This window comes from Rousettus aegyptiacus, unplaced genomic scaffold, assembly GCF_014176215.1.
Source record: "Rousettus aegyptiacus isolate mRouAeg1 unplaced genomic scaffold, mRouAeg1.p scaffold_m13_p_14, whole genome shotgun sequence".
In the NCBI taxonomy this organism is placed as follows: Eukaryota; Metazoa; Chordata; class Mammalia; order Chiroptera; family Pteropodidae; genus Rousettus; species Rousettus aegyptiacus.
Window position 1 is genome coordinate 54,274,569 of NW_023416289.1, and position 24,279 is coordinate 54,298,847.

The 24,279-nt window shown below is 42.8% G+C and overlaps 1 protein-coding gene across 15 annotated transcripts in view; it reads right to left on the bottom strand.

Moving 5' to 3' along the window:
- AKAP13 (A-kinase anchoring protein 13) overlaps nt 1–24,279 on the bottom strand; it is a 235,136-nt gene that overhangs the window by 50,844 nt on the left and 160,013 nt on the right. For 12 of the 15 annotated variants that reach the window (XM_016151661.2, XM_036231987.1, XM_036231985.1 and 9 more), the window contains 6 exons: nt 20,424–20,560; nt 13,513–13,883; nt 11,221–11,274; nt 8,245–8,310; nt 6,238–6,430; nt 3,960–4,068 (listed from right to left, as the gene is read on the bottom strand). In XM_016151661.2, the coding sequence (XP_016007147.2) occupies nt 3,960–4,068; nt 6,238–6,430; nt 8,245–8,310; nt 11,221–11,274; nt 13,513–13,883; nt 20,424–20,560 (930 nt within the window). The remainder of the gene's footprint in view (nt 1–3,959; nt 4,069–6,237; nt 6,431–8,244; nt 8,311–11,220; nt 11,275–13,512; nt 13,884–20,423; nt 20,561–24,279) is intronic. The other 3 variants (XM_016151658.2, XM_016151664.2, XM_016151655.2) reach the window with 2 other exon arrangements.

The following is a 24,279-nucleotide window of genomic DNA, read 5'->3' on the forward strand; positions in this document are numbered from 1 at the left end:
GACATTTTTGTTCTCCTGTATTTGTCCACGTCATCTTCTCCAGATAGAACTACTACGAAATACACGTATCCCAAAACACTCCCGCCCCACTGTGTGCGGAGAGCGAGAGAGAGAAAATAAGCAGAGATCAAGTGTCAGCAGCACCGACGCCTAGCTGTGCGGAGGTGCAGCCCGACCGTGGTCATGTGGATGTTTACGTGCGTATTATATGTGTAAATGGCCCGATTCGGTTGTCGAGACCGACTTCACTTGCACAGTCGAATGCCGGCTGTTCCATTACGGCTGGTGTTTCCATCCAGACGTGTGCGAGGAACGTGGCCTATTTACACACCAGGAGTGAAGGTGTAGGCGTGATCCCAGGATGCGTGCCACCTGTGAACGCCGTTCTCTGTGATGACAAACCTCGCAACATGAAGGGGACAGTGAAATTTCCTGACGAGCCTGTGGGGTTGAAACATGTGATGCGTATAGTTCTCCGCTCAACGAGGCCACCACATAGGTGCCCGGAGCTCTCCCGGGGACACGGCCAGCAGTTCTCTGCCATGTGTACGCATGTCCTGGGTGCAGGCAACGAAGAGTTTGCGAAACTGAATTATTCTGTATGGCAAAATGAAGTTTACTGTTAAGTGCTATCGAGAAATAGATCTAAGTCTCCGGGCGGGCTGGTCTCCTCTGATGCAAGAGGAGAAATGCTAGACGCACGCCCTGGAGCGCTCCCTCTGAGGGCCGTCCTCCCGGCGTGCTCCCCGCGACAGAGGCCGAGCCGGTGCCTCTCCGACTCTCTGTACACGAGCCGGCACGATGCATCCCCCACGTGCCTCTCAACCGCAGCGCAGATCTCACACATGCGGCAGGAAGCTTTCTCATCACTGGAGTTCCTCAGCAAGCTGCTGCCTGTCCACTTTCCACGCCAGAAAATGACACAAAAATGTTTTTACTCAGTATTTTCCTCTGCACCAATTGATTTTTGAGACACATTCCACTTAGAAACGATGCTACATGCCTGCCTGTTTTCCTAATCCAGCAAGTGACGCAACGAGACAGTCAACAAACAGCCCAGAGGCTGTACCTCTTCGGAAATGCTCAAATGCTACGAGTCAACAAACACTGCGGTAGAAGCAGCTAACTTCTTTAAAAAGAAGAGATGGGGAAAAGGTGAAAGATGGAAAGAGGTCGATTTTTGAAAGTATTTTGTTCCTACACGGGCCTGCTCATAAAACACAGCCAGCAAAAGGCCACGAGGTACAGTGTCCTGGTTTCTTGAACATCGTTTAAATTCCGGTCACAGAACAGTGGACGTGGCACTGTTCCAGGCATGGCAAACTCACTCACCCCGTGGCAATACGGATGCTTATTTTACGCCAGGAAACATGCTAAAGACTAAGTAAATTCACATTTAAACCTCATCGCATTATTATTTATCCCTGTTTAATAGTTTAAGTTTGAGGCGGAGTTTCACTATCTAGCCCAAGGTCGCACAGCCACTAAGCGTGTTTACGATTAAACATTACTTAAAATATTTGAAATCTACCATACACTTCAGGCTTTAAAATGCTACTTTCATGGAAAGACCACGACCAAAGACGAACCATGCCGCATGTAAGCGATTTGGAACTGAAGATCTGAGTGTGCGGCAACTCTAGAACCATCCACCACTTATCCTGTGCTAAATATTAACACACCAGAAAGAAGTTTTACTCTTGTATTCAACAGTAACAATGTTTACATCTGCAGAAGCATTTATCTTTGGAGTGCAGAATAAAAGATACAGTGGGGGAACATTAACGGTATGAGGGAGAGGACGAAGGAGAACTAGCCTCATGGGAGCTGACGGTCCTTCAGTTACAGCGTACGGTAACTGATGGTAGCAAGCGGGGCCACTTACTGAACTTATGACCTAACCACTCGAACCTGCATAAAGTGTGCATTATAAATTAGAATGAGGATACCCTATCTTAATAAAAGGACTGAACTCTGGCATAACCTCGACAGCGGACAGCATTCTGCTACTGACTTCAGTCCCCTCAGTGAGCTGAGCAGAAACTCTCCCAGCCAGAGGAAGCAAAATCCCATGTGCCAGCGCCTCCGGCACGCTAGGATATTGCTTCTTGGGCATTAGCCACCTTATATACGGTGTTTGTCTAGCACCTGAAAATATGATAAAAAACCATCTTGTTTTTTGGAGGAAAAATAATGAAGTGCTTCATGCATGAAAAAGAGAGTGTGTCACAAAATACCGGAAAAAGTTCTTTCTATGGGACACATTCTGTTGGCATTGGGTATTCGTTGCTACCGGAGTAGAGTCTCCACCAGGCCACCACTCTGCTGGTCCGGGGAGGAGGGTACGGCGGAGCTGAGATGCGTCTCTGAAGGGTCCTTTTCTGGCTGTCTTTGGCCACTGAGCTCCAGCACTCCATGCTCATCAAATCCCCTACCATCCATTTTGTTATAATAATTTTCATTCTATCCCAACAAAACCAGAACAAAACCCAAATCCAAAGAGAAGCAGGAAAAGGCTATTTCTGTTACAGTTTTATGAGGTTTTATCTGTATTTCTGAGATTAAGTTCCCATTAGGCACCTTTAGTCAAACAGGCCAGATCTGTATTTCAAGTATTAATCATATGAAAATGAGGCCAAAGTTAAATAATCAGCCATCACACCTTAATTCTACTGTGGAAATTAAAGAATAGGCCTCCAATCAACCATGAACTGAGACTGAGACATAACAGCCCATTAGTCCCTAACTATTTTAACATGAGTTTTATCAGGGGACAATAAGGAAACACCACAAGTGGGAGTTTATTTATTCCCTTTGCTTCGGCTTCCTGAATACGTGGTCTCTCGGCAAAGAACATGAAGCAGCGGTCTCTGCCCTGTGTAGCACCAGGGACAGGTGCTCCTGTGAGAACCTAACGCCTGAAGATCTAAGGTGGTGACGCTACTGGAGCTGGGGAGCAGCGACAAGTACCCCAGGAGGCCCAGCTGCCTGGAGGCTGCTCACCTCCTGCCGTGCGGCCCGGTTCCTAACAGGCCACAGACCAGTACCAGTCCGCAGCCTGGGGGTTGGGGACCCCTCCTATAATGTAAGGCTCCACCTTTAATGAGAATTTAAATCTTTATATCAATATCGCACATTGCCAATAACTCATGAAAAAAAAAATCAGTATTTTAAAAATAAAACAAAAACGTGGGGTTTCTCAAGGAACAAACTGGCTTTCTGTGGCAACCATCGGGATCAAATGCAAATATGAGTTTGAGCATCTTTCATTCACAAACGCCCTGTGGATGCCAGACACCTCTATGTAATTTTCATAGCCAATGGACCCTGCATTTATTTGCATGCAGTTGTGTTAATCACTTTCGGATATAATCCTCTTGGCACTCGACTAAAACTCTGTATCTCAGTCTTTGTCTTTCATGAGCCTGACATTTTTGAAGAGCTCAGGAAATGAATACTGGATACAATGTGGATAATTGCACTGTGGGCACGTGAGAGTCTGAGACATAAGAGCATTCTTTTCAACTTACTCTCGAGTGTTTTAGAAAAATCTTTACGGGAAGTGACAAAGAGGGAGAGAGACTGATAAAAAAAGCAAGTGTGATGATACCGTGTGGGGGAGTCTGGGTGAAGAATGTATGGCAATTCTTCGCATCGATTCTGCAACTAATTTTAAAGTCTAAAATTATGTCAAAATAAAGTTTTCAAAAATGGGTCAGGTTTAGGCCCCAAAATAGAATGTATTAAATGTACTAAGGAGATTTTTACGTAGTTAAGGGGAGGAGGATCACAGTATCAAACGCTCATCTTTTTTTGTTTAAATGAAGAGTCATCCATTAAGAGAAAGAGGCAAAGAGATTCTGGATGGCAATGTTATAGTGTCTTAAAGTGAGAAAAAATGACAGGAAAAGTGTTTAAAATATATTTAATTAAAAAAAAAAAAAAAGCAGTATACTCACTGTCCAACCCAGGATGGCTGATTGTCATTAATGAGATGGATTTTGTCAGTGGAGACGAGATGGCCGAGGCACAGTAATTAAATCCGTGCTGCTTAGATCTGTGACATGTCTGTAAAGTAAGGGTAGAGAACAGGTTCTAAGCACACGCTCCCATACTGCTAGATAAGTGCCCACTCCACACTGTGACCCGGCCTGGGGGAGTAAGGCGCTCACAGGTGACAAGGGAGGCCCCGCAGTCAGAGACTTGGATCTAAGTCCGCCCTGGCGCTGAACAGTCACTGGACGACTGCAGTTACTTAGCTTTCCTGAGCCTCCGTTTTCTTACCAATGAAATGGGGACAGAGCAGCCATCCTTTACAGTGGTTCTGCGGCCCTCACAATCCCTGATAACATTTCAGACTTAGTACACGCTTAATAAATATCTGCTGAGTGCATAATTAGATCACAATAATTTCACTAGAAATATCAAACTACATACAGTTCTTGCTCTTTGAAAAAAAACCTAAATACCTCTTCTAGAGACACAGTAACATTATTCTGATCTTAAAGAGTTAGAAACAGATGCAAGTGAAAAGTGTTTCGAGATCACAAGCAAAGCAGCTGTGCGTCTGGAAAGAAGCCTAAATCTCTTTCATTTCCTCTTCTAAGATTAGACTGCTTGTCCATGAGGGGGACTGAAATCTGACAACTCCCTCAGTAAATGCACAGTAGCTTTTCAAGGCCATGTAACGCAGCCAACTGCACAGGTTCCTGCCACAGCACCCCTGAAAGACAGTCAACCAGTGTTTACCAGCCCACTGCTGGTGCTGGGAGAGTCTGTTCTGCTAACTAAGGTAAATCCCTTCCCTTCACAGGAGGCCGACGTCTGCCTCCTGACTCGCACAGATTGAAAGGGAAGCAATGAAAATTCGTTACTAGCATATGCTCAGTGTAACTGCACCAAAGACTTCTGATTATTTGGAGCTTGTTTTGTGTGTAACCATGGAGTCTGAGGCGCAGTTGCTATGTTTCAAATACAACTGTGAGGTCTGAAAAATGACCTCAGGGAAAGGCAGAGGCTTTCAACAGGAAGTTGGCTGCAGGCAACTAATCCAGATCAGAGATACAAGCAGCTTAATCGCAGGCCTCTGAAGTTGCACACAAGATAAAAAACTCTGGGTGAGCAGAGTTCCAAGGTGGAGCACAGCAACATTCCTTTACGCCTTCGATCTGATTTTCATTAGACCTAAATTCTCTAAGACCTTCGCAAGACTGTAAGAGACACATTCATTACTAAGGGAATCCTTTGGCACCAAATTTATACCTGGTCACATTATTGCTATGCAGTAGGATGTAATAAAAAGTAAATTTCTATACAAAGCCTCAGTCACCTATTCAAAGTACGGGTAGTTTAACATTTTTCTTTGCTTAAGTAGAAGTATTTCATTATATTTCTACCTAAAACTACAGCCACCTATTCAAAGACAGGTGTTTAACCTTGTTTAGTTAAAAACGTTTCATTTGGATATGTCCTGGAATCCTCTCAGAAATTAGTTCAGAATCTCCTTTGCCTAAGAGGAGGAAAGATGATTAGGTGTAGGGCAAGAAGCTGTAAAAGTACATAATTCAAATTCTCAATTTAAAAACTCCTTAAGGGATTGTCACAAGTGGTGATAATGAAGGGCTTGAGAAGATGAGAACTTAAAAAAAAAAAAAAAAGGCCCTTCATTTGGTAGACAAGGAAATCCATGACCTTCAGGAGAGTGACAGTGGTGGACATTAAGAGATCATTAGGGGGCGAGAACAAAAAGTCGGGGAGTACAGAAGCTCGGAAGAATTCTAGCAATAAGAGGAGAGAATAAATAGTTGTTTCTTAGACAATGTGATGAGACAAAGAATGAGACTTTGTGTTTCCAAGACGGAGAAACTTGGGATATGTTTCTAAGAACTGGGAAATTTAATAATGGCATGTAACACACTTCGTTTTACTACTGGGGTGGTAGAAGAAACCCTGGGATAAGAAAGCCAAACTCCATTTAATATCCTGGCTACTTTCTTAATTAAACAAGGTTGCTTTGATGAAATATTTAAATCTATGCAGTTTAACAATATTCTTCAGTTTAAATATGAAGAACATGCTCTGTGCTAGACTGAGTATGTTATATAATACGTAAGTAATCATATCTACTAGTGCTTTATATTAATGTAAATCAGTCTTGCCTTTTTTTGGTCCTAAGATGAGGACATACTCAGGGAAATTTTTTTCCAAATTAACAACACATATGCATTTCAGCCTTACCTGCTGACCGAACATCCTATGTTCTCCCTGGTCTGCTTCCAGATCCTCTTCTGAGAGTGACACCAGAGAGTCACCCCGTTCCTCACCACTGAAAGGGTGCCTGAGTTCTTTGGCGTTTACAGAGTTTCTGTCTAGAGATGAGGATGGCTTGTTTCCGACACCAGCCTCTCCTGTCAGGCCTTCCAGACTGAAACTGAACAGAGAGCATAAGAGTTCATTCCATTTGAGTTGCAGAAAGGAAAGAGGAAACAAAATTCCTCTAGGGGTCTCTCCCTTGCTTGTCTATTATTTCTCTCTGTCACTTAGCAAAAGTGTCTGTAAGGGCACAGCACAAATGAGCAGCACCTGCCTTTCCCCACGCAGGTCCTGGTACGCTGGGAAAGAGCGCTGCACTTAGCTTATCGTACCCCACTCAACTCATTCGAGTGTTGAACCATTTAAGGCCGTTTTTAAATTTTTTTTTTCCAATATACCATATGGACAGACCATATTACCTTATTAACCTTTTATTTGTGTTTTCCCTTGATGTTTGCCAGAATCTGGCTCTGCTAATGCCCAAGAATTAAATGGCACAGAGAAAACATGAGCATAAGTAACTTTCAAAGGCAAAGCCAGGAAACTCAGACTTGTCCTGCATCCATTAAGTGGACCTTTATAGGTTGATGCTCAACTACAGCCCAGCTGAGCTTTTTAACTTCGCAGGGATCCATCTGCCCCAGAAAACCCAGTGCCACTGATGAGTGTTAGCCTCTGTGCACACCTGGCCAGCCGACAACTGCTCGACAGGTTTCTTGAGAACTGTTAGTTGCAGACAGGCACACAGGACACCTTAAAGAACAGAAGCTGAAAAGCTACTAAGTCTGAGTTTTAGGGTTTTTGTCCTGATATTGACAAAAGGGAAGGGAAAAAAGGCAAACTGAGGGTTGGGTATCCAGAATGGGATCTCTGGAATACAGAATTTTGTGGTTTGCAGAGTAAAAAGCATTTTCTGTAAGCAGGTGGCTACAGAGAGGTTGACCTCGAAACTTCCTTGGGGTTGCTAGCGAGAATAATTCACGTCTACTACAACTGCAGTGGAATCTTCTTTAAAATAAGCAAAATTTACAAATGCAGCTGTAGCTGACCATGTATTCAGTTATGAGCAGCTGAATTCCATCTGGAGGGCCACTGAAGCTATTTAGTTATTTATGCTCAAACTGTTCAGTTAATTACTACAAATAATTCACCAACGCCAGTCTACGAGGGCTTATATTTGCTTTTTTTTTTCCTTTTGCAAATTTACTATGAACTGAAACCATATGCCTCTGTTTTCTAGTGGGTAAATTAAACAATGGATTTTGTTTTTCTTATTTCAATATGACAATAGACATCGTGACTAACTATAAGTAAATCTCTGTAAAGTCCTTTTTAATACCAGGGATAAGTAGACAGGCCAATGAAGAAATTTAGTTTTCTATTGTGAATTACTTGTAAAGCCTGAGAAAACCAGATGTATGCTTACCCACAAAACTGAATCCTGAAAATGTTTCAGGAATTAAATCTGGCTGCTGAGTTAAGAGAAGAACGTGAAACAAAGAGTCTGTAAATTAGAATCTAAGGCAACTAGTGGATTTGGAAGTTAATAGAAATAAGTGCATCTCATGAGCTGCCTTGCTTCTGTCGCCGGATTCCTCAGGATGGGGGAATGTCTAGGATCTGAGATTTAGGGCAGAACAAAACAGAGAGAGAAGTGCTACACCATACCATGGAGACAAGTCTGCAGAAAACACCAAATCTACAGCCACAGAGACAAACAGGATGCATCAGGGCACACCATCCGACTTCCAGGCTGCACTCCCTCAATTGGATTAACGACGCCAATAGCAGAGGCAACCGAACACTGTGCTCACAAACAAAGCGGGCTGCCATGTGCATGCCAGCCGCAGAGAAGCCAGCTCCAAGCCAAAAGCCCCAGTGCCGTATTCTGTGATTCCCCCCTTGGTGGCTGGACACGTAGTAATACCATACCTTCTGTAATTAAAGTCAGCACTCAGGGCAGCAGAGTATTGCACACCAGAGGGACACCAGCTCATACTGGGGATGACATCAAAGGCAGAAATAGAAATGGAGAGAGAAAAGAGGAAACAGGGATTGGCGTTATTGGATTGAAAAAGAAAGGGCATAGTTAGAGGCAGATGGATTTAAACAAACATCAAAAATTAGAAATGTAACACTGATTTAGAATTTAGAAAAAGATTACAACCACGAAAACTTAAAACTGCTCTATTGATGTTCACCTAGATCACGTGTTGCAAATGACTCTGTGGGCTCTTGACAGGACAATGAGTCCAATCTGACGCCCAATTCGAATGCTGAACAGAGCGCCCACCCTTCCCATGGCCTCCTCAGGGACGTGTTTCCACCTCTACTACTGGGGACAATCTCTCCACACGTCCCACTCCTCCATATCCTCCTCACCGCAGCATCTCTCAGCCCTAACTAGAAGGAAGGACAGAGTCCGCTGGGGCAGGCTGCCTATGCAATCAGTTTTTTCCCGTGTGTTTCCATTAAGGCTCCTTCTAAGCCAGACAATTCATAAATCTTTCAGAATACGGATAATCAACACTCACATCCATCTTCAAACCCAACTAACCAGGCTCTTATGCTAAAGATAAAGCACCCAACAGTAGGCACATTTCCCTGCATTTTCATAATGAAGGAACTTATTTTCTTTCTTAAAAAAATTCTGACACCTGAATTGGAAATGTTTTTTTTTTTTTAATTTTAGGTTTATATCCATTTCCCCCACAAGATTAAAAGAAATTTCATTTGCTCATCTACTTTCTTGATTACCTGAGTATTGATATTTATTCTTGAGCATCAGAGACAGAAATTCTGGGGCTGGAAATGGTAAGTAAATGTAACTAACTAAAAAAATAACAATTTCAAATATTAGTAGCTCCAAAAAGGAAACTGTATCAGTAGTTCAGGATTTTTGATTAACAAAAGCTATCATTTAAAAAGTATACTGTTACTATTTGGGCCTTGAAGTTCTAAGTGACGTGCCTTTATTTCCAGAAGGGGGACAGCAGTCAAGCCACCCGGCTCCTTCCTGAACCTTGCACGTGAGAAGACCTGCACACCCCCGAACCTCCACCTTTCTTGAACATGGGAGTCTCCCCTTGTCCATGGTTTTCCTTTCTGATGTTTCAGTTACCCACGGTCTGGAATATGGAAAATTCCAGAAATAAACACTTCGTAAGTTTTAAAAGGTGCGGATCTAAGCAGCGTGATGAAATCATGCACGTCCCTCTCTATCCTGCCAGGGACATAAATCATCCCTTTGTCCAGCTTCTCCATGCTGTGTATGTCCCCTACCTGTCACTCACTCGGCAGCCAATATCAGTGATCAGACTATCACAGTATCAGACGGCTGATGTTCAAGTCACCCTTATTTTATTTAATGAGGGCCTCAAAGCCATTCACATGACTTCTGTTATAGAACGTTGTTTTAACTGTTCTGTTTTGTTATTGGTTGTTGTTAATCTCTTATTGTGCCTAATTTGTAAAGTAAACGTCATCACAGGTCTGCACGTATAGGAAGAATCGCAGTATCCGTAGAACTTGATACCACCTAGGGTCTCGGGAGGTATCCCTCATGGATGGCGGGGGTGGGGATGGGCTGCCGTACCAAAGCTAGCCCTACGGCTCTCCTAAAAGTAAATCTTTAATAATTTTAAAATAACTTAAATAGTAAAACATTTTAAATTGGATGAAATTTATAGTATAAAGCTTACAAGCGCAAAAGCAGAAGGTAGAAATACACAGCTGAGGCATGTCTCCAGGAGACTGACTTACAACTCACTGGTGTGAGCAGAAGCGAGCCCTGATACAGTTTGCAAGCACACACGAGACTCGGAAGCCCACTCTTGGAAATTATCAACTTAATTATAAATCCCCAAACTGTAAATAAAAAGGCGTATTATAATCTCAATATCCAAATTCTCATTAAGCCCCAAATGTGGTTATAATCAGTAATTGAATCCACATTGCCGAATTATTATTCATAAAAAATAACCTCCTTCTACAAACTTAAACATCTCTTTACTCTCAGAAATGGTAATGATGTGCGACTGGGATGAAATTTACTATAAAGACAATGCAGAGCAACAGGGAGATGGAAAGAGGGACACACTGCTTTTCCAAGTGTCCAGGGAGTTGCAGACGACCCTACAGTAGCAGGAAAACCGCCCTTCCTCACAGCAGACGACTTTCACGTACGAATATTTTTGAGAGCATCCTGATTTTCTCAGTTCCTCAGTTAGTGATATCATTTAAGGTCCTTTGGCTTTGTTTTCAGGTTCAAGTTCTAGATTTAAAAAATAAAATAAAAATAAACCTCCTCGTCCTCCTCCCTTCCTTTTAAGTTATTGGAATGTTTTGAGGTTACTAGTTGAGGACCTGAAGACTGAGAGGGCTGTTGAGAGATCAGCTAATGTCTCTTGCTTATGTATGACTACCTCAATAATGGCAAGGAAGCTGCCAGGTGGCCTAAAAATAAAGACTTTCGACAAATTATTTAAAAAGGTGTTGAAGATATTGGGCCTGTGTGCAAGCACACACATATTTCTGGTTCTTCCCCCATTTTTTTGGAAAGAAAAAGTACTTCCTATGGTCCATTAGACATGCACAATGTAAATACTTCTTCGAATTATAGAGAAAGTTGAGGAGACCCTATAAACAAAGTAATCTAAATACCAGTAAGTGCAAGGTAGAAAAAATATTTTTAAAAATATATTTAAAAATAAAACTAGAAAAAACTTTAGAGTCAAGAAAACATTTCATATTGACTGACAAACATCATCGACTAATAAGTACCTATATTTTATTTGCCTGAAGCAGACGCGATACTGTTTAATCATGGAATAAGCAGAAAAATGAGATGCTTGTTAGTATACGCTCAGAGGCAACGTGGTTAGTCCATCAGATTAGTGAGCTCTGTACCTTCTCCTATGAATGGGAGGTCTCCTGACAACATCCCCAAGAACTCGCATTGAACTGAAAATGAATGGTGGAAGAGGTCAGTGTCCAGATGCAACAAAATGGATACAAACACATGGAACATACAGACATCACACTGGGAAGAGATACAATGGCCAAAGAGAAACAGTACAGGAAGTTAAGGGCATGAATGAATGTGGAATAAGAAAGCTATCAGAACCAAAAAGGCCTGCCAATTTCTGTGGGGGGCTACTTCGCTCCCTCCTCGCTCCAAGGAGTCAATCCGGAGGCAAAGAGTAAGTTTTATTAAATCATAAAAGTAAAAGGATCGGGGAGGAAAAAAGGCCATTCAAAACTTTACATAGGTTAAGACTTTAAATTTCAGGTTATGCTATATGTAGGGAATACCACAGTGAAGCCCGACTTTCATTCCACTGTCTCCAGAGGCGCTGGCAATTCTTAATGCTAAGCTCAAACAGGAGACGCCGTACTGACAGGGTGAAAATATAAATAACTGAGGTGATAGAATTCTGGTTTTAGTTCGGACATAAGATCACCAGGTAATCTTGGGCAAATCACTGAATCTGAGCTTCAATTTCCTCATCTGAGCTAAATGATCCATAAAGTCACATTTAGCTCAGAAATCAAAGTTGTGGCAAAGGGATCCACAGTGAGTTATAAAGAAAAATGGATTTTATATAAAATAAACCCTTGTTTCTTGATGTTGATCATCTAAGTCAAGTATGTCCTGATCCTCTAAGCCGATCATCTAAGACAAGTATGTCCTGTCGAGAAACTGTTTGCCCTTCAGGGACAGAATTCTTATTTTTCCTTTTGGTATAAATTCTTATTTTTCCTTTTGGTATAAATGCTTTAAAAATAAAAAATGTAAAGCATGACTAAAGCTGAAGAGAGCTTTTTGAAATCATTTTCTATATAATGGAGGTATTTAAACGTATACAAGAAGTACCAGCAGATAAAGCCAGGACTTATTTTTAAGGTTAGCATCCTGAATGCCACCACAGTCGTACGGAATCGGAGAAGGCGCATCTGACCAGGAAGTTCTACGGACCCTGGGTGAGCGGGTAAGTGATATGACTATGTGCGCCAGACGCGTCTGCAGAAATGATAACAGCACCGCAGTCATGGGGAGGACTGGAAAATCATCTAAGGTGATGTGTCACTAAACGAGTCTGAAGAGTGGCAGACCAGGAACGTTTACGGTTTTACTGTGAGCTCCACGAAGGTGTGGAATTGGCCGCGTTCACCTCAGGGTCTCCAGAACCTGGAAATGCCGGGCGTGCAGTGGGTGCTCACTAAATGTGGGCTGAATACAAGGATGAGTGACCCGTGTGGCCTGATTACATGCACTTTACTTGGCTATGAAATCAGAGCCACAATGCTATAAGAAGGCCAAGGATTTTAAAAAATGAACAGTAACTGCTCCAGTGAGGTTGTCAACATCAGTTGTTCTGAAACAACTGCCAGCCTCCGCCCTTAGCTGCTTTCCTCATTAAGAAGGTGTCTTTGGAGTAAGCACACCTCTGTGCATACAGGAGGAGTTACGCTGCATGCTCTTCAGAGCTAAAACCACCTGAGTAAATTCATCCAGCAGCCCATGGTCAGAAGCCAGGTCCACCCTGTCTTCCTACAGGCCGCTTCCAAACTGAAGGTCTGAAGGCATGCGACTGGGCCACACCTAAGAAAGTTCCCAGAGACGACGACATGTGGAAAAATACCAACAATTTCACGACAGTCAATGATTCCTATGTCGTCTTGAGGATTAAATACTGGTAATTTAGACTTTATCAGAACTTCCTGCACTGGAAAAAGATGGCCATTCCCGGGACGTACTTTGAAAACCTAGATGTGCCCAGACTGAGATTTCATGCTCATGTCTCAATTCCACACTGACAGACTGTTCCCTCTAATATTTCTAATCTATGATTCTCATGGACAAAACTGGCCTGAATAAATGTTAGCATTTATTAAACACCTTCTATGTGATAGACACATTTCACTTGTAATATTTATTTATTACAAATGTCTGAAAGGCAAGTATTTTCCAGATGAGAAAATTAAAGCTCAGAAGGGTCAAGTACCTTGCCCAAGGTTATCGACATGCTAAGGTCTGGAGCTGACATGTGAACACAGGTTTTCCGGACTCCAAAGCCTGCTCTGTTCTTCTACACCACGGTGTGTCCCTCAAGCCTTTGACCAACAACAATCCCAAACCAGAAACTTCTCAAAAACAAGCAGACCCCGAGAGATTAAGCAAGCGGCCTGCCGTCTCACCTCCGGTGGTTCATCTCTCCATCACTGGCTGCATTCTTCCCTGGACCCCAGCTGTGCCTCCGGAAGGGGGACAGCGAGCGCATGGAGCCCCTCAGGACAGAGCGGCCGGCGGGCACTTCCGTGATGCTGTCCATCTCCTCCTCTTCCGCCTCGCCTGGGCCAGCGGGTTCACGCGCAGTCTCTCGACCCTCGGCTCCCACCCCAGCGCTGTAGAAGCCATCGAGACACTGCTGATCTCGGGACCTGTTCAGGTTCGAAATCTGGGGGAGGGACACGTCACTGCCGTGAGAAGAATGTCGATCCAAAGAAGCTGTGTCATCGGTAGAAGAACTGGATCCAGTGATATCACAGACCGACTGCTCTTCCTCGGGCTGTAATGCAGAGAAAGCACATGTGGTTGAAAAGCAGGACCAGGCAGACAGCCTCTAATTAACTGCTGATGAAGCCAACCGCCATGGGGATGCGGGGGAGGGCAGTGGGCAAGATCACAACTGGATTCAAAGAGCCTCCCGCAAAGGTGCGATCTAGTCTACGCCCTTTCTACCCTCCTCCTAGAGGCACAGACTAGAAGTACATGATTTTCCTGCCTCACAGAGGAGAAAAGTCTAAGTCAAGTGAGTTCTTTCAGTCAATACTATCAACCGAATGAAGGGAGCCCACGTCGCCTGGGGCTTCTGTACATGGAAACTCTAAATCCATATCATCCATATTAATTGTTTTCAAAAGCTCTAACTAAAAACAAGGTTGTCTGCTTGGCTACAAGAACGATGTCCTGAAGTTACTATTCTAAAGGGGAAGTCTGTGATTGTTTTTAGTAGCCGTGTGAAAAATGTCAAGTAGTTTATGACCACACTAAAGTCTGCCACAGATGCCCAAATTCTGGCCACAAATACCCAAATGAAAGAAACTTGTTCTTTTTCCTTATTTCACTGAGAGCTGGCTGAGTGTTGTCGAGCCAAATTGTACATAAAACAGTCAGCCCTGGCAGCAGAGTGCTTGATAAAACAACACGCCCTTTTCCCTGGACGCCCTCCAGGGCCTAGCGGGGATCCTGCGGTTTTGATCCCAGCAGCCTGACATTCCCTATTTCGCTGAAAGACACCAGAACACATAATTTGATGGATGATGGAATGATGAGCTCCATGGCATGCAAAAGATAAATTTCTCCCAAAGTGAAAGTGTCTGAAAGATGCATGCTCACACTTTCGATTACAGATATGGGCACTGCACTGTCCTGATACCTTTACTCTGCATTCTTATAGGACCGGGAGCAGGAAAAAGAGAAAGGCATTCTGTGATGGGTTTTTTTTTCCCCCTTCTTCGCAGTCTTTCTCTAATTAGCCAGGCTGCTCAAAGTTTTAATTAAGAATAAAGAAACTTAATAGTTCTTTCAGAAAGATTTAAACAATGAGAACTAATAAGCCCCTTTAGCTTTGGAACAGAAAACAAATCCTAGACCAGGAGCATCTCTTCAAATATCTAACATACTACTTCGAAAGCACGCTACCTTCTAAAAGCACTTTTCACACCTTATGGGCTGGTCTCAAAAGCTCGTGCGTCCCTCCTCCGCCCCAACTCTGTAGAATCCAGTTTCCTAGGTTTCCTACTTGCTCTCTAAATGATTCACGAAGAATGAGATCGAAAGGGAAAACGCTGCAAGATCACTGGACAGACAGGACTGAGGTCCCCATTGTCTAGTGGGCTCTCCCAAGTACACAGGCAGCAGAAGCAAGATGTGGACCCTAGCTGATTTCAACTAAAAAGGCCCTGTTCTATCTTTATCGCCTTTTGAAAACCCTTTTAAGGATAGGATCTCAAAGTCAGTATTATAAAGGTCCTTGGTTCTCTGGGCCACATTGTAAAATAAAACAACTGTATGTTTTACCACGTTGATTTTAAAACAGAGTGGGTCTTATTTTAAAATGAAGTTGTTGACTACTCTTTTCAAGTTCGTGAGGATTGGCCTGAGCATCCTGAAGAGTTTCTTCTCCACAGGGAGGGAAAACGTGCATGTTTGTCATTATTTGGAAGTTGGGTCTTTACAGGTGTAATTAAAATGAGGTCACGCAGGGGGTGGTCCTTAAACCCAACGAGAGTAGAGTCCTTATAAGAAGGAAAGAAGGCCATGTTTAGATGAAGGCAGAGATTAGAGCGACGTGTCTACAGCCCTAGGAATGCCGAGGGCTGCCCGCAAGCACCAGGAGCCGGAGGAGAGCAGGGAAGGGACGCTCCTTCAGACTCCTCAAGGAAAGTACCCGTGACACACCCACTTGAAGGACCTCTTGTCCCCAGAACTGAGCGAGAATAACTGATGTTGCTTGAAGCCACCAGGTGTGTGATTGGTCAGAGCAGTCCTAGGAAGCCAATACACTCACCCTTAAGTTGCCTACATTTTTAATTCTCAAAACAATAGTGAGGGACAAAGTAGATGGGCATCGACAAAGCAAAACGTGTGACGAGCTCGTTCTAAAACACATAAACAGGGCTTCAAAGGAAATGAAAGCTCAAGTTAAAGGTTCCATTTATCACAAACTCTTATTTAGCTCTTCCCAATTCAGAAATGACTCGCAGATGGTAGAATAGGTTCTTAATACTGTATCTTAAGAAAAAAGAACCACCTTGCATTTAGCAGAGAACTACGTTTTGGGTATGTGCTTTAAGACTAGAAATACACACACACGCTACAATATATTACATATATGCCCACTCTGGGTAGACATCCAAAGGAAACGAAGTCACTATGCTGAAGAGATAACTGCATTCTCATGTTCACAGCATTACTTACAATACCCAAGATCCTAAGTTTCCATCGAGAGATGATTTGATAAAGAAAATATCAGTCGGCCTTAAAAAAGAGGACGGAAATTCTGTCGACAACACGAGTGGATCTTCAGGGCAGCATGCTCAATGAAATAAGCCAGACACCGAATGACACACGCTACATAATCTCATTTATGTGTGGAATCTAGAAATGCCGGACTCATAATAAGAGAGCAGAACAGCTGCTGGTCAAAGGGAACAGCCTTGCTGTTATGAGATGAGTAAGTTCTGGACATATAACGTACAGCATGGTGACTACAGTTAACCATGATGCTGCACACTAAAAAGTGCCCTGAGAGTAAATCCCAAGTGTTCTCCGCACACACACACACGACCCATGTGATGTGACAGCCATGTAAGCCTGACTGTGGCAATCATGTCCTAATGTACGTGCGTATCAAAATATCATGTTGTGCACCTTAAAATGTGTGATTTTTGTTTGTCAATTATAACTCAATAAAGCGAGGGGCAAAAGTCACTAAATGATACCCTTGCCACTGCACATTTCACTATATGTAAATTTTACAAAAACTACAAAACAATTCTTCAAATTCTAAATTCTAAGTATTTAGGAGTGAAGTACATTCATACCATAATTTATTTTGGGATGCAGTAAAAGAAATTAGATGAACTAATGGGTGTAAAAAAAAATGATGGACAGATGCATACTTATGCACTAAAGCAAATATAACAAAAAGTAAATTCCAGGATCTAGGTGATAGGTGTTCACTGCACAATTCTAACTTTTCTGTGTGTTTCAGAATTCTCTGAATAAAACGTTGGGGGGAAAAAAATGCCAGATTGGGATGAACATCACACACACAGAAATCCAAGAACAGCTGTACATTCTGTATTCCATTACCACACCTGAAGGAACCACACTTAGTATCGTCAAAATCCTTTAATGTTCATTCATTTAATTCATCGAATATTTATAACTTATATAATACACAAGGCACTCTGCCAGGAGCCTTGGAAAATAACAGCTTAGATGTTAAATACCTAATGTATGCGATTTACTTAATCCATTTATGTGCAATATTTTACCTAAGAAGATGAGGCATCTAACAGCAAACATTACCCTTGTTTCACAGTTCTAGTGCATTATCGCTTACAGGTTTTCTAACTGGGATTTTGAAAATGTGTTTCTACATCTAAGAGGTTCAAAAATGAAAGGTGAATTTTTGGCTTGGTGAACTGCAGCACATGATGGAGAAGGCACTCTTTTTAGGGTCGGCACTGTAGGGGAGTTACTCCTACAGATACAACTTACGATGGGAGAAAAACCAAAGTATAAGGGCTTTATTTTAATCTCTTTGGGAAAAGGGACAGCAGCAACTATTAGTGTTTTCTGTGGGCTTCAATTATCCTTCTGGATAACAGGGTGCCTCAGATAGTGCATTTTATAACCACACTTCCTTTCTTAGTGCTAAAAGAACCTCAGGATCTCTTCTCACTTAAAAAAAAAAAAAAATCTAAATTTTATGCTGCTGATCTACAGAAAAGAAAGACCTTAGGAACCAGCAAACATCCATAAGAATAAACATGAAGCTCATAACACTCACCAAAGAGTCACATTTACCAGGAATACTGAATGGAAATATAAGGTCAAGGCAGAAAGTTTGTGACAAACACTGCAGGCTGTTAAAGGGACCTCTGTGAGGCCAGAGTCACATCAGTGGCTACAGGAAGTGACCTAATGCACCACTCATGGTTCACAGAAAAGAATATTGCAACGCCTTGCCCACAAAGTATCTTTTCCAGAAGGGAGGAGAGAAGGGCTGGAGCCTGGGGAGGAACTCTGATGTTCCCCAGCACACGCTGTGTGGGCGACCGCTGAGGACGACTTGGAAGGAGGGAGCTGACGACCTGTCTGCCACCGCTACGCTTCCACATAAACCACTGGCTATTAAAGCGGGTGTTGGGAGATTGAAAGCAAAACGACAGGAAACGAACAGATTTGAGAGTCAGGCCTAGGTACAAATCTCCTTTCTGTTACCAGCTAATTCTGAGTAAACGACTTGAGCAATCAGAGCCTCTAAGTACTCAGGAGTATGAAGAGGATAAAACCACCAACCTTGCAGGGTTGCTGGGAGCATGAAATGAGATCACATATATCAAAAAGCCAGTTCAGTGCCTAGTGTATAGTAAGCTCTCTGAAAACATCAGTCTGTCTCTCTCTACTTTTCCTTTCACATGGAAACCCCTGGTTTTAGTAATGCTAGAGAAAAGACTGATTGTGAAACCTCTCTTGGTCGCAAACTTCGGTAGAGCGGAAATACTGAAAGAACCTTCCAAAGCTCCAAGAGGCCATTAGACATTCTCGTGTGCGCACAAAGAGCTGAAAGTATCCCACGATTCCTGGTTTTCCTGAAGCACTCTGGTATAAAATGTAGGCAAAACTTACCTTGGGGCGTATGCTTCAACTTTTAAAAATTATCTCTACTAGTCATCCTGAAAACACTGCTAACTGCAGCCACTGGCGTGAACAACCCCCTAAATGCTTTTAGCACTTTGGATAAGAAGGTAAAATATGGGGAATTCTAATTCTGCTCAGCTAGGAAAATCGTTTTTAGTGAGCAAAAATTATTATCATTCTGCAGAGATGGTGACATCAGGGGAAAGCTGTCACGCACCCAAGGGGCAGCAAGCATTTCCTATGGAAGACTTTTCTATTTTTAAAAAGCTTTTTACTATGAACACTTTCAAACATACAGAGATGTTTCACAAAACATTATCTATATATCCATGACACTGGTTTACTGATTATCAGTGACTCAAATTTACAGCTGGAACTGAGAGATAGTATCTAATCTATATATCTCTGACAAAAACAATATGTTTTCAGAGATACACATCTTCAGAATGGTATTCCCCAGGAGTGGGAGGGTGGAGAGACTTCAGAAGCCCTTATGATAAGAATCTCAAAACTATGGTGGAAATTACCCAAATTCTGTCATTACTTTTTTTTTAATCCTATTGGGGTTCCTCTTCCTAAACGACTTCAGACAAGGACAGGTCTCCCCGGTGTGGATTTTTCACTTTACAGAATCCCTTGAGTCAGTGAGTCCACTGTGAGTGACAATGACAGAATTCTGACGCGCTGTGAATCTATCCGAGGACTTCTGAGAGAGAATGAGCACCGGAGAAGGAACACGGCGGAAAGGGCTGTTAGGGAAGGCCAAGTGCACACATGAGAGCTGCCTGGGCAAAATGAAGCGCCTGAAGGAACAGTCACAGAGGCTTAGACACGTTCTGGACCAGAACCCCAGAATGTTAAGCCTCCATCTTCTATGACAACTTTTAAACACAGTGTCACTGCACCGTCTAAGAGAATGGAATCACCCCCTAACGCAACTTGCTCCCGTCCCTTCTCCAACGTCGCCGTGAATCCGTCTACGGGCGTCCTCTCAGCTGCCATCTGCATGTTCCCCTTCACCCCTTCTCTATTAAGACAGCCGCTTATGGCACGTGACTGAGTGGGATCCTGCCGTGGGAAAGCCTCTATTCTTCTTAGGAAACAAAACCGAACTTTCGGCAACTAGGTACAAAGATAAGCAAAATAAAGAAAACGACCTCCACCCCCTTACAGAACATCAAATTAGATGAAAAACACGAGGTGATTCATGTGGATAGCCTGGCTTTTTACTGAAGAGACGGCCTGGGTTCCCTGGCAGACATCTAGAAAATTCCAATTAAGCAGCTCGATATCACCAAGCTTAGAAGTGAGCTTCAGGCCTAAACACATTAATCAGAAATGACTCTATGGTTCCTTTATACACATGACATCATACAGTCTGAGTGCAGTCCTTCCCGTCCACTGAAAAGTACTCACTGTTGTCTGATTTAATTTACAGTAATGGAACTTCCAATTTTTTTAGGTTTCAACGTGGGCCTCAAAACCCACACGTAAAGAGACATGATCATGCAGAAAATAAAGTGCATGATCTTTATTATTCTAAGACCTTGGAAGCCTGGAGCATCCTCAAAAGAGAACACTTACAATTCTCTAAGATCATGCTGGAGCTGGAGAGAAGCCCTGGAAGGCTGGCAACTTACTAGTGAAAGTCACCTACTGAGGCAAATAGTACCTTGGAGAAGATGATGCTGTCCACTTCTTCACTGGGTGAGTGAAAGAGGTCAGAATCGCTCCCAGACTCTCTCTTAAGTGCATCCTGTTTGACGATACACCCTCTGTCCAATCCAACATCCAGGAAGTTTTCACATTCTGAAAAAGAAAATGTATTCAACCAATCTTAAAAATCATTTTTTTCATTCTGGCAATTAGCCTTTTAAATCGGCTAAGATCCCATCCTCCTTTCCCTGCCTCCTGTGCTTCTGACATTAAGAAGCCGTAAAGGACAGAGTCCGATCAGCAGCTTTCGGTTCTGGTAGCCAATTCTAGGCTGATACAGTTACTCCACAACAACCATGAGTTTGCCATGTAAACCACAGGTACAAAAAGATAAGTCTTTCCTCCTGGTAGTTAGAGAATTTTTTTCTTCTGTTATCAAAATCAGCAGTCCTCTATTAGGAATCTATGTGATAGGGTTAGTGGCTAATTTGTTTTGACTTCTTTCTGGAAACATGTTAATTTATCAAAATGCAGATATAAAAGGCAAAGGGGAAACATTTAATAAAGTTATTTAGTCTATTAAACTACGAGTTCTACTGAGTAATAACAGAAGTATAATGACTTAACTTCTGGTGCTTAGACAGATCTGAGATTGGGGCAATCGTGAGCTGAGCAAGAAAAATGTATCACTGAGAATCCGTTTTGCAGTTCAATAACTAGAACAGGGATTCGGTGATCCAGATGAAGAGGGCCTGACAGACTACAACGGGATATCAAAGAATTCTAAAGACTTAGTATACTAAAATTAGCAAGGTATTTAACCCATTCTGTCCTATTAACTTTGTAAACAAAGGCACGTGATCTGGCAGCAGAAGAGTTAAAAATATCTGTAAATGGTGAAACCAAGAATGCAAAGAAAGTCAACGGTCAGCTGATGCCGAAGTTTTGAAGGTAAGAGTGAGGCATCTCCATTCTAGTTAGCATTTTTCTCTGTGATACAGATGGAAAAACATGCATGTTTATCAAATCTGTAGGGGATACTACACGGTGAGGGACAGAGATCACCTGGCCACCTAGAAGCTCCCAAGAACTCCACCTGGAGGTTTTGACTGAAAGCGAACTTAAGAGGAGCTGATTCTTCAAGACGATGGCCCAACAAACAAACAAAAACACCAACACCTTCAGGCTCTAGAAATACGCGGTGTACCTAAATCTAAAATAGGGACAGTCCTGCTGGGCGGCACCGCAGGACTGAGTTTGTTCCTAGATAGCATTTAAATTAAAACACATCAACAAAAACGCACATGTGGGAATGAGGTCTCAAGAGTGGAAATAAACACAGGGAGCTCGGCCAGGGGCGTGAAGAAGATGCGTCTACGGACAGCGGATCTGCTCCGCCTGTGCCAGATGCAGAGCGAGGCCCATGGGTGGGAGGCGCAGAGCTTCCCTGTGACCTCACAGGGCTCTGAGCCAGGGGTCGGCAGCCTCATCAAGCAGTGAGAGCTGCTTCACCAGCAGGGACAGAGCAGAGGCCAGATGACAGTGTCGAGAGGTTCTGGAGGTGTCTACACAGAAGGGGAAGTGAAGACTGAACCAGATTACACCCAGGGTCTCTCTGAATTCTTAGTCTATGCTTGGACATTGCCGTGTGTGCGTGCATGCATGCGTATCCGTGTGTAGAGATAATGAGAAGAGGAAGTTGTTTGCATCTAAATTAACTGATAATTGATCACTAATAAATTATTTGCCTGGATTAGCAGAGAATCTTAGAGGAAGGGTCAGAGGCACTGTGCTGGGATAGGCCATAAATTGCTTGTCCCTAAAACTACCTTTTCCTTACATAGGCATCTGACTATACACTGGGGAATGTCCAAATAAAAAGACATGTTTAGTGTTTGTGTGTGTGTGTGTGGGGGGGGGGGTTTACAATATTGTAGTAGAAATGAACATACTAGAGACAATTTCAACACAGAAATACACAGGGTATGCTATAGGAAGTGAGGTTAATTTGAACATGTTTCAGTTTTTAAAAAAAATGACCTTGGTTATTTCAATCTTGATCCAAATTGTTTCTAAATGTCTTTTCAAGAGGAATAGTCCTACATTTAAAAGGCTGGAAATCATAGGTATTCTGGAGTTCCCCTCCACCCCCACGTTTCAGAGAGCACGTACTACCTTAGGTAAAGTTGGTGAGTGTGATCTTTCTACTCCTTCCCCTTTCCACCCTTGGAAAAATCAAAAACTCCTTTCCGTGGCTGAGGGGAGAACAGAGGGGCTGGCCAAGAACAGAAAGGGCTGTCACAGCAATTATGCGGAGCTGCGAGTGGTCCAGCTGGCAAGCTAACAGACCACGTCCAAATTCCAGACCGGAAAATAAATCAGCTCAAGACATTCTAACGGAAAATTCACAGGGAAGATCCAGATTCAGCACTGATCGGAATACCTCGCCCCGAAAAGAAATCTAAGCGCTACGGGGACCACTGATGAGTTTGGGGTAATAGTCTGCTGTGTGATGTGATGGCGACTGTTCAGTTGGAGAAGGACGAAGAGCATGGAAACAAGGAAAACGAGAAAGAGAAGGACTTTCGGCCATTATGAAACCCCCACAAATGGGGAGGGGGACCCTAAAGGTAATCTACAGCGACGTCACATGTGTTGGTAAGTTTTCAAAATGGATGAAATCTTTCCTTTCTCCCTGCATGCCCCCGTCCTGATGAGTAAGGCAGAACAGCACATGAAGGTGTAAAGAAGAATGGGCGCTGGCTTTGGAGTCTAGACTGATGTGCTTAAACGCAGGTCTGATGGCTCATTAGCAGAAAGCTCTCAGCAAGAAGTAACTTAACCCCTCTAAGTCTCCGTACCAGTGAAATGGGATAATTAGAACCTCCCTAAAATAGCTGTCACGATGGAAATAATTTATGCACACAGCAACCAGGACTCTCTGCCCCTCAACACACAGCAGGCGTGTGATAAATATGCCTAATGAGGTTTAAGGCTTCATCGACCTATGTGTGACTCGACAAGTGTCTGGGAAGGACAGCACCTTGAGGTGGGCAAACCTCATTTGACAACTCACATGTAAATCTGTCAGTAACTTCTGTCTATTTAAAAGTTGAGAAAACATGTACTTTTAAAGATGCTATTTCGTCATTTGGATTTAAAATTCTATTTAGGCGACACATTACAGTTGGGTATGGGTAGGAACAAGCCAGTGGCACTCACTCACTGGGCTTTGATGAACCATGTGAATCATAACGCTGTTTCATATTTATTCAGAATTGAAAAATAAGCCATTTTAAAATACATTATCTCATCTGGTCTAACACTATTGCTCTCTTGAGCTGTGTTTATTAAGAAAAGGAAGGAATCTTGCCTAGAATTCACACACAAAAACCTATACCTGAAATAAAAATATCTCAGGTCTGAAGTTGAGATGCACAATCCAGATTATGGCTTTTGTTAAACTCTGGTTTAAAAAGAATCACCCCAAATACACCAAGGGGGTTATAGCTGCAGTTGCGGTGTGGAAGGGGTTAACAAAATTCAAGATTATGCCCCAGAGAAAATGTTCGGGGGTTCAAAATCCCCCTCTTTAAATGAGTAAATTAAACTGCAACATGTGGAGAAGCTTCTTGTGAATATTCCACTTGTGAGGCAACCTCACTGAGCCTTCCCACGGCAGGCAGTTTCAGAGCTTGGGTGTTTGGGAGCAATTACGATTTTAGAAAAAGCCCCTAATGGCTTAAGAAACCAAAACATACTAAGTAGATACTTTTAAGTACAGGATTCTAGAACGTTGGATGGGGGAAGTGTCAGCTTAATCTGTCAGCATGGTCCATCTCATAATATATGGAGACCCTAAATAGAACTAT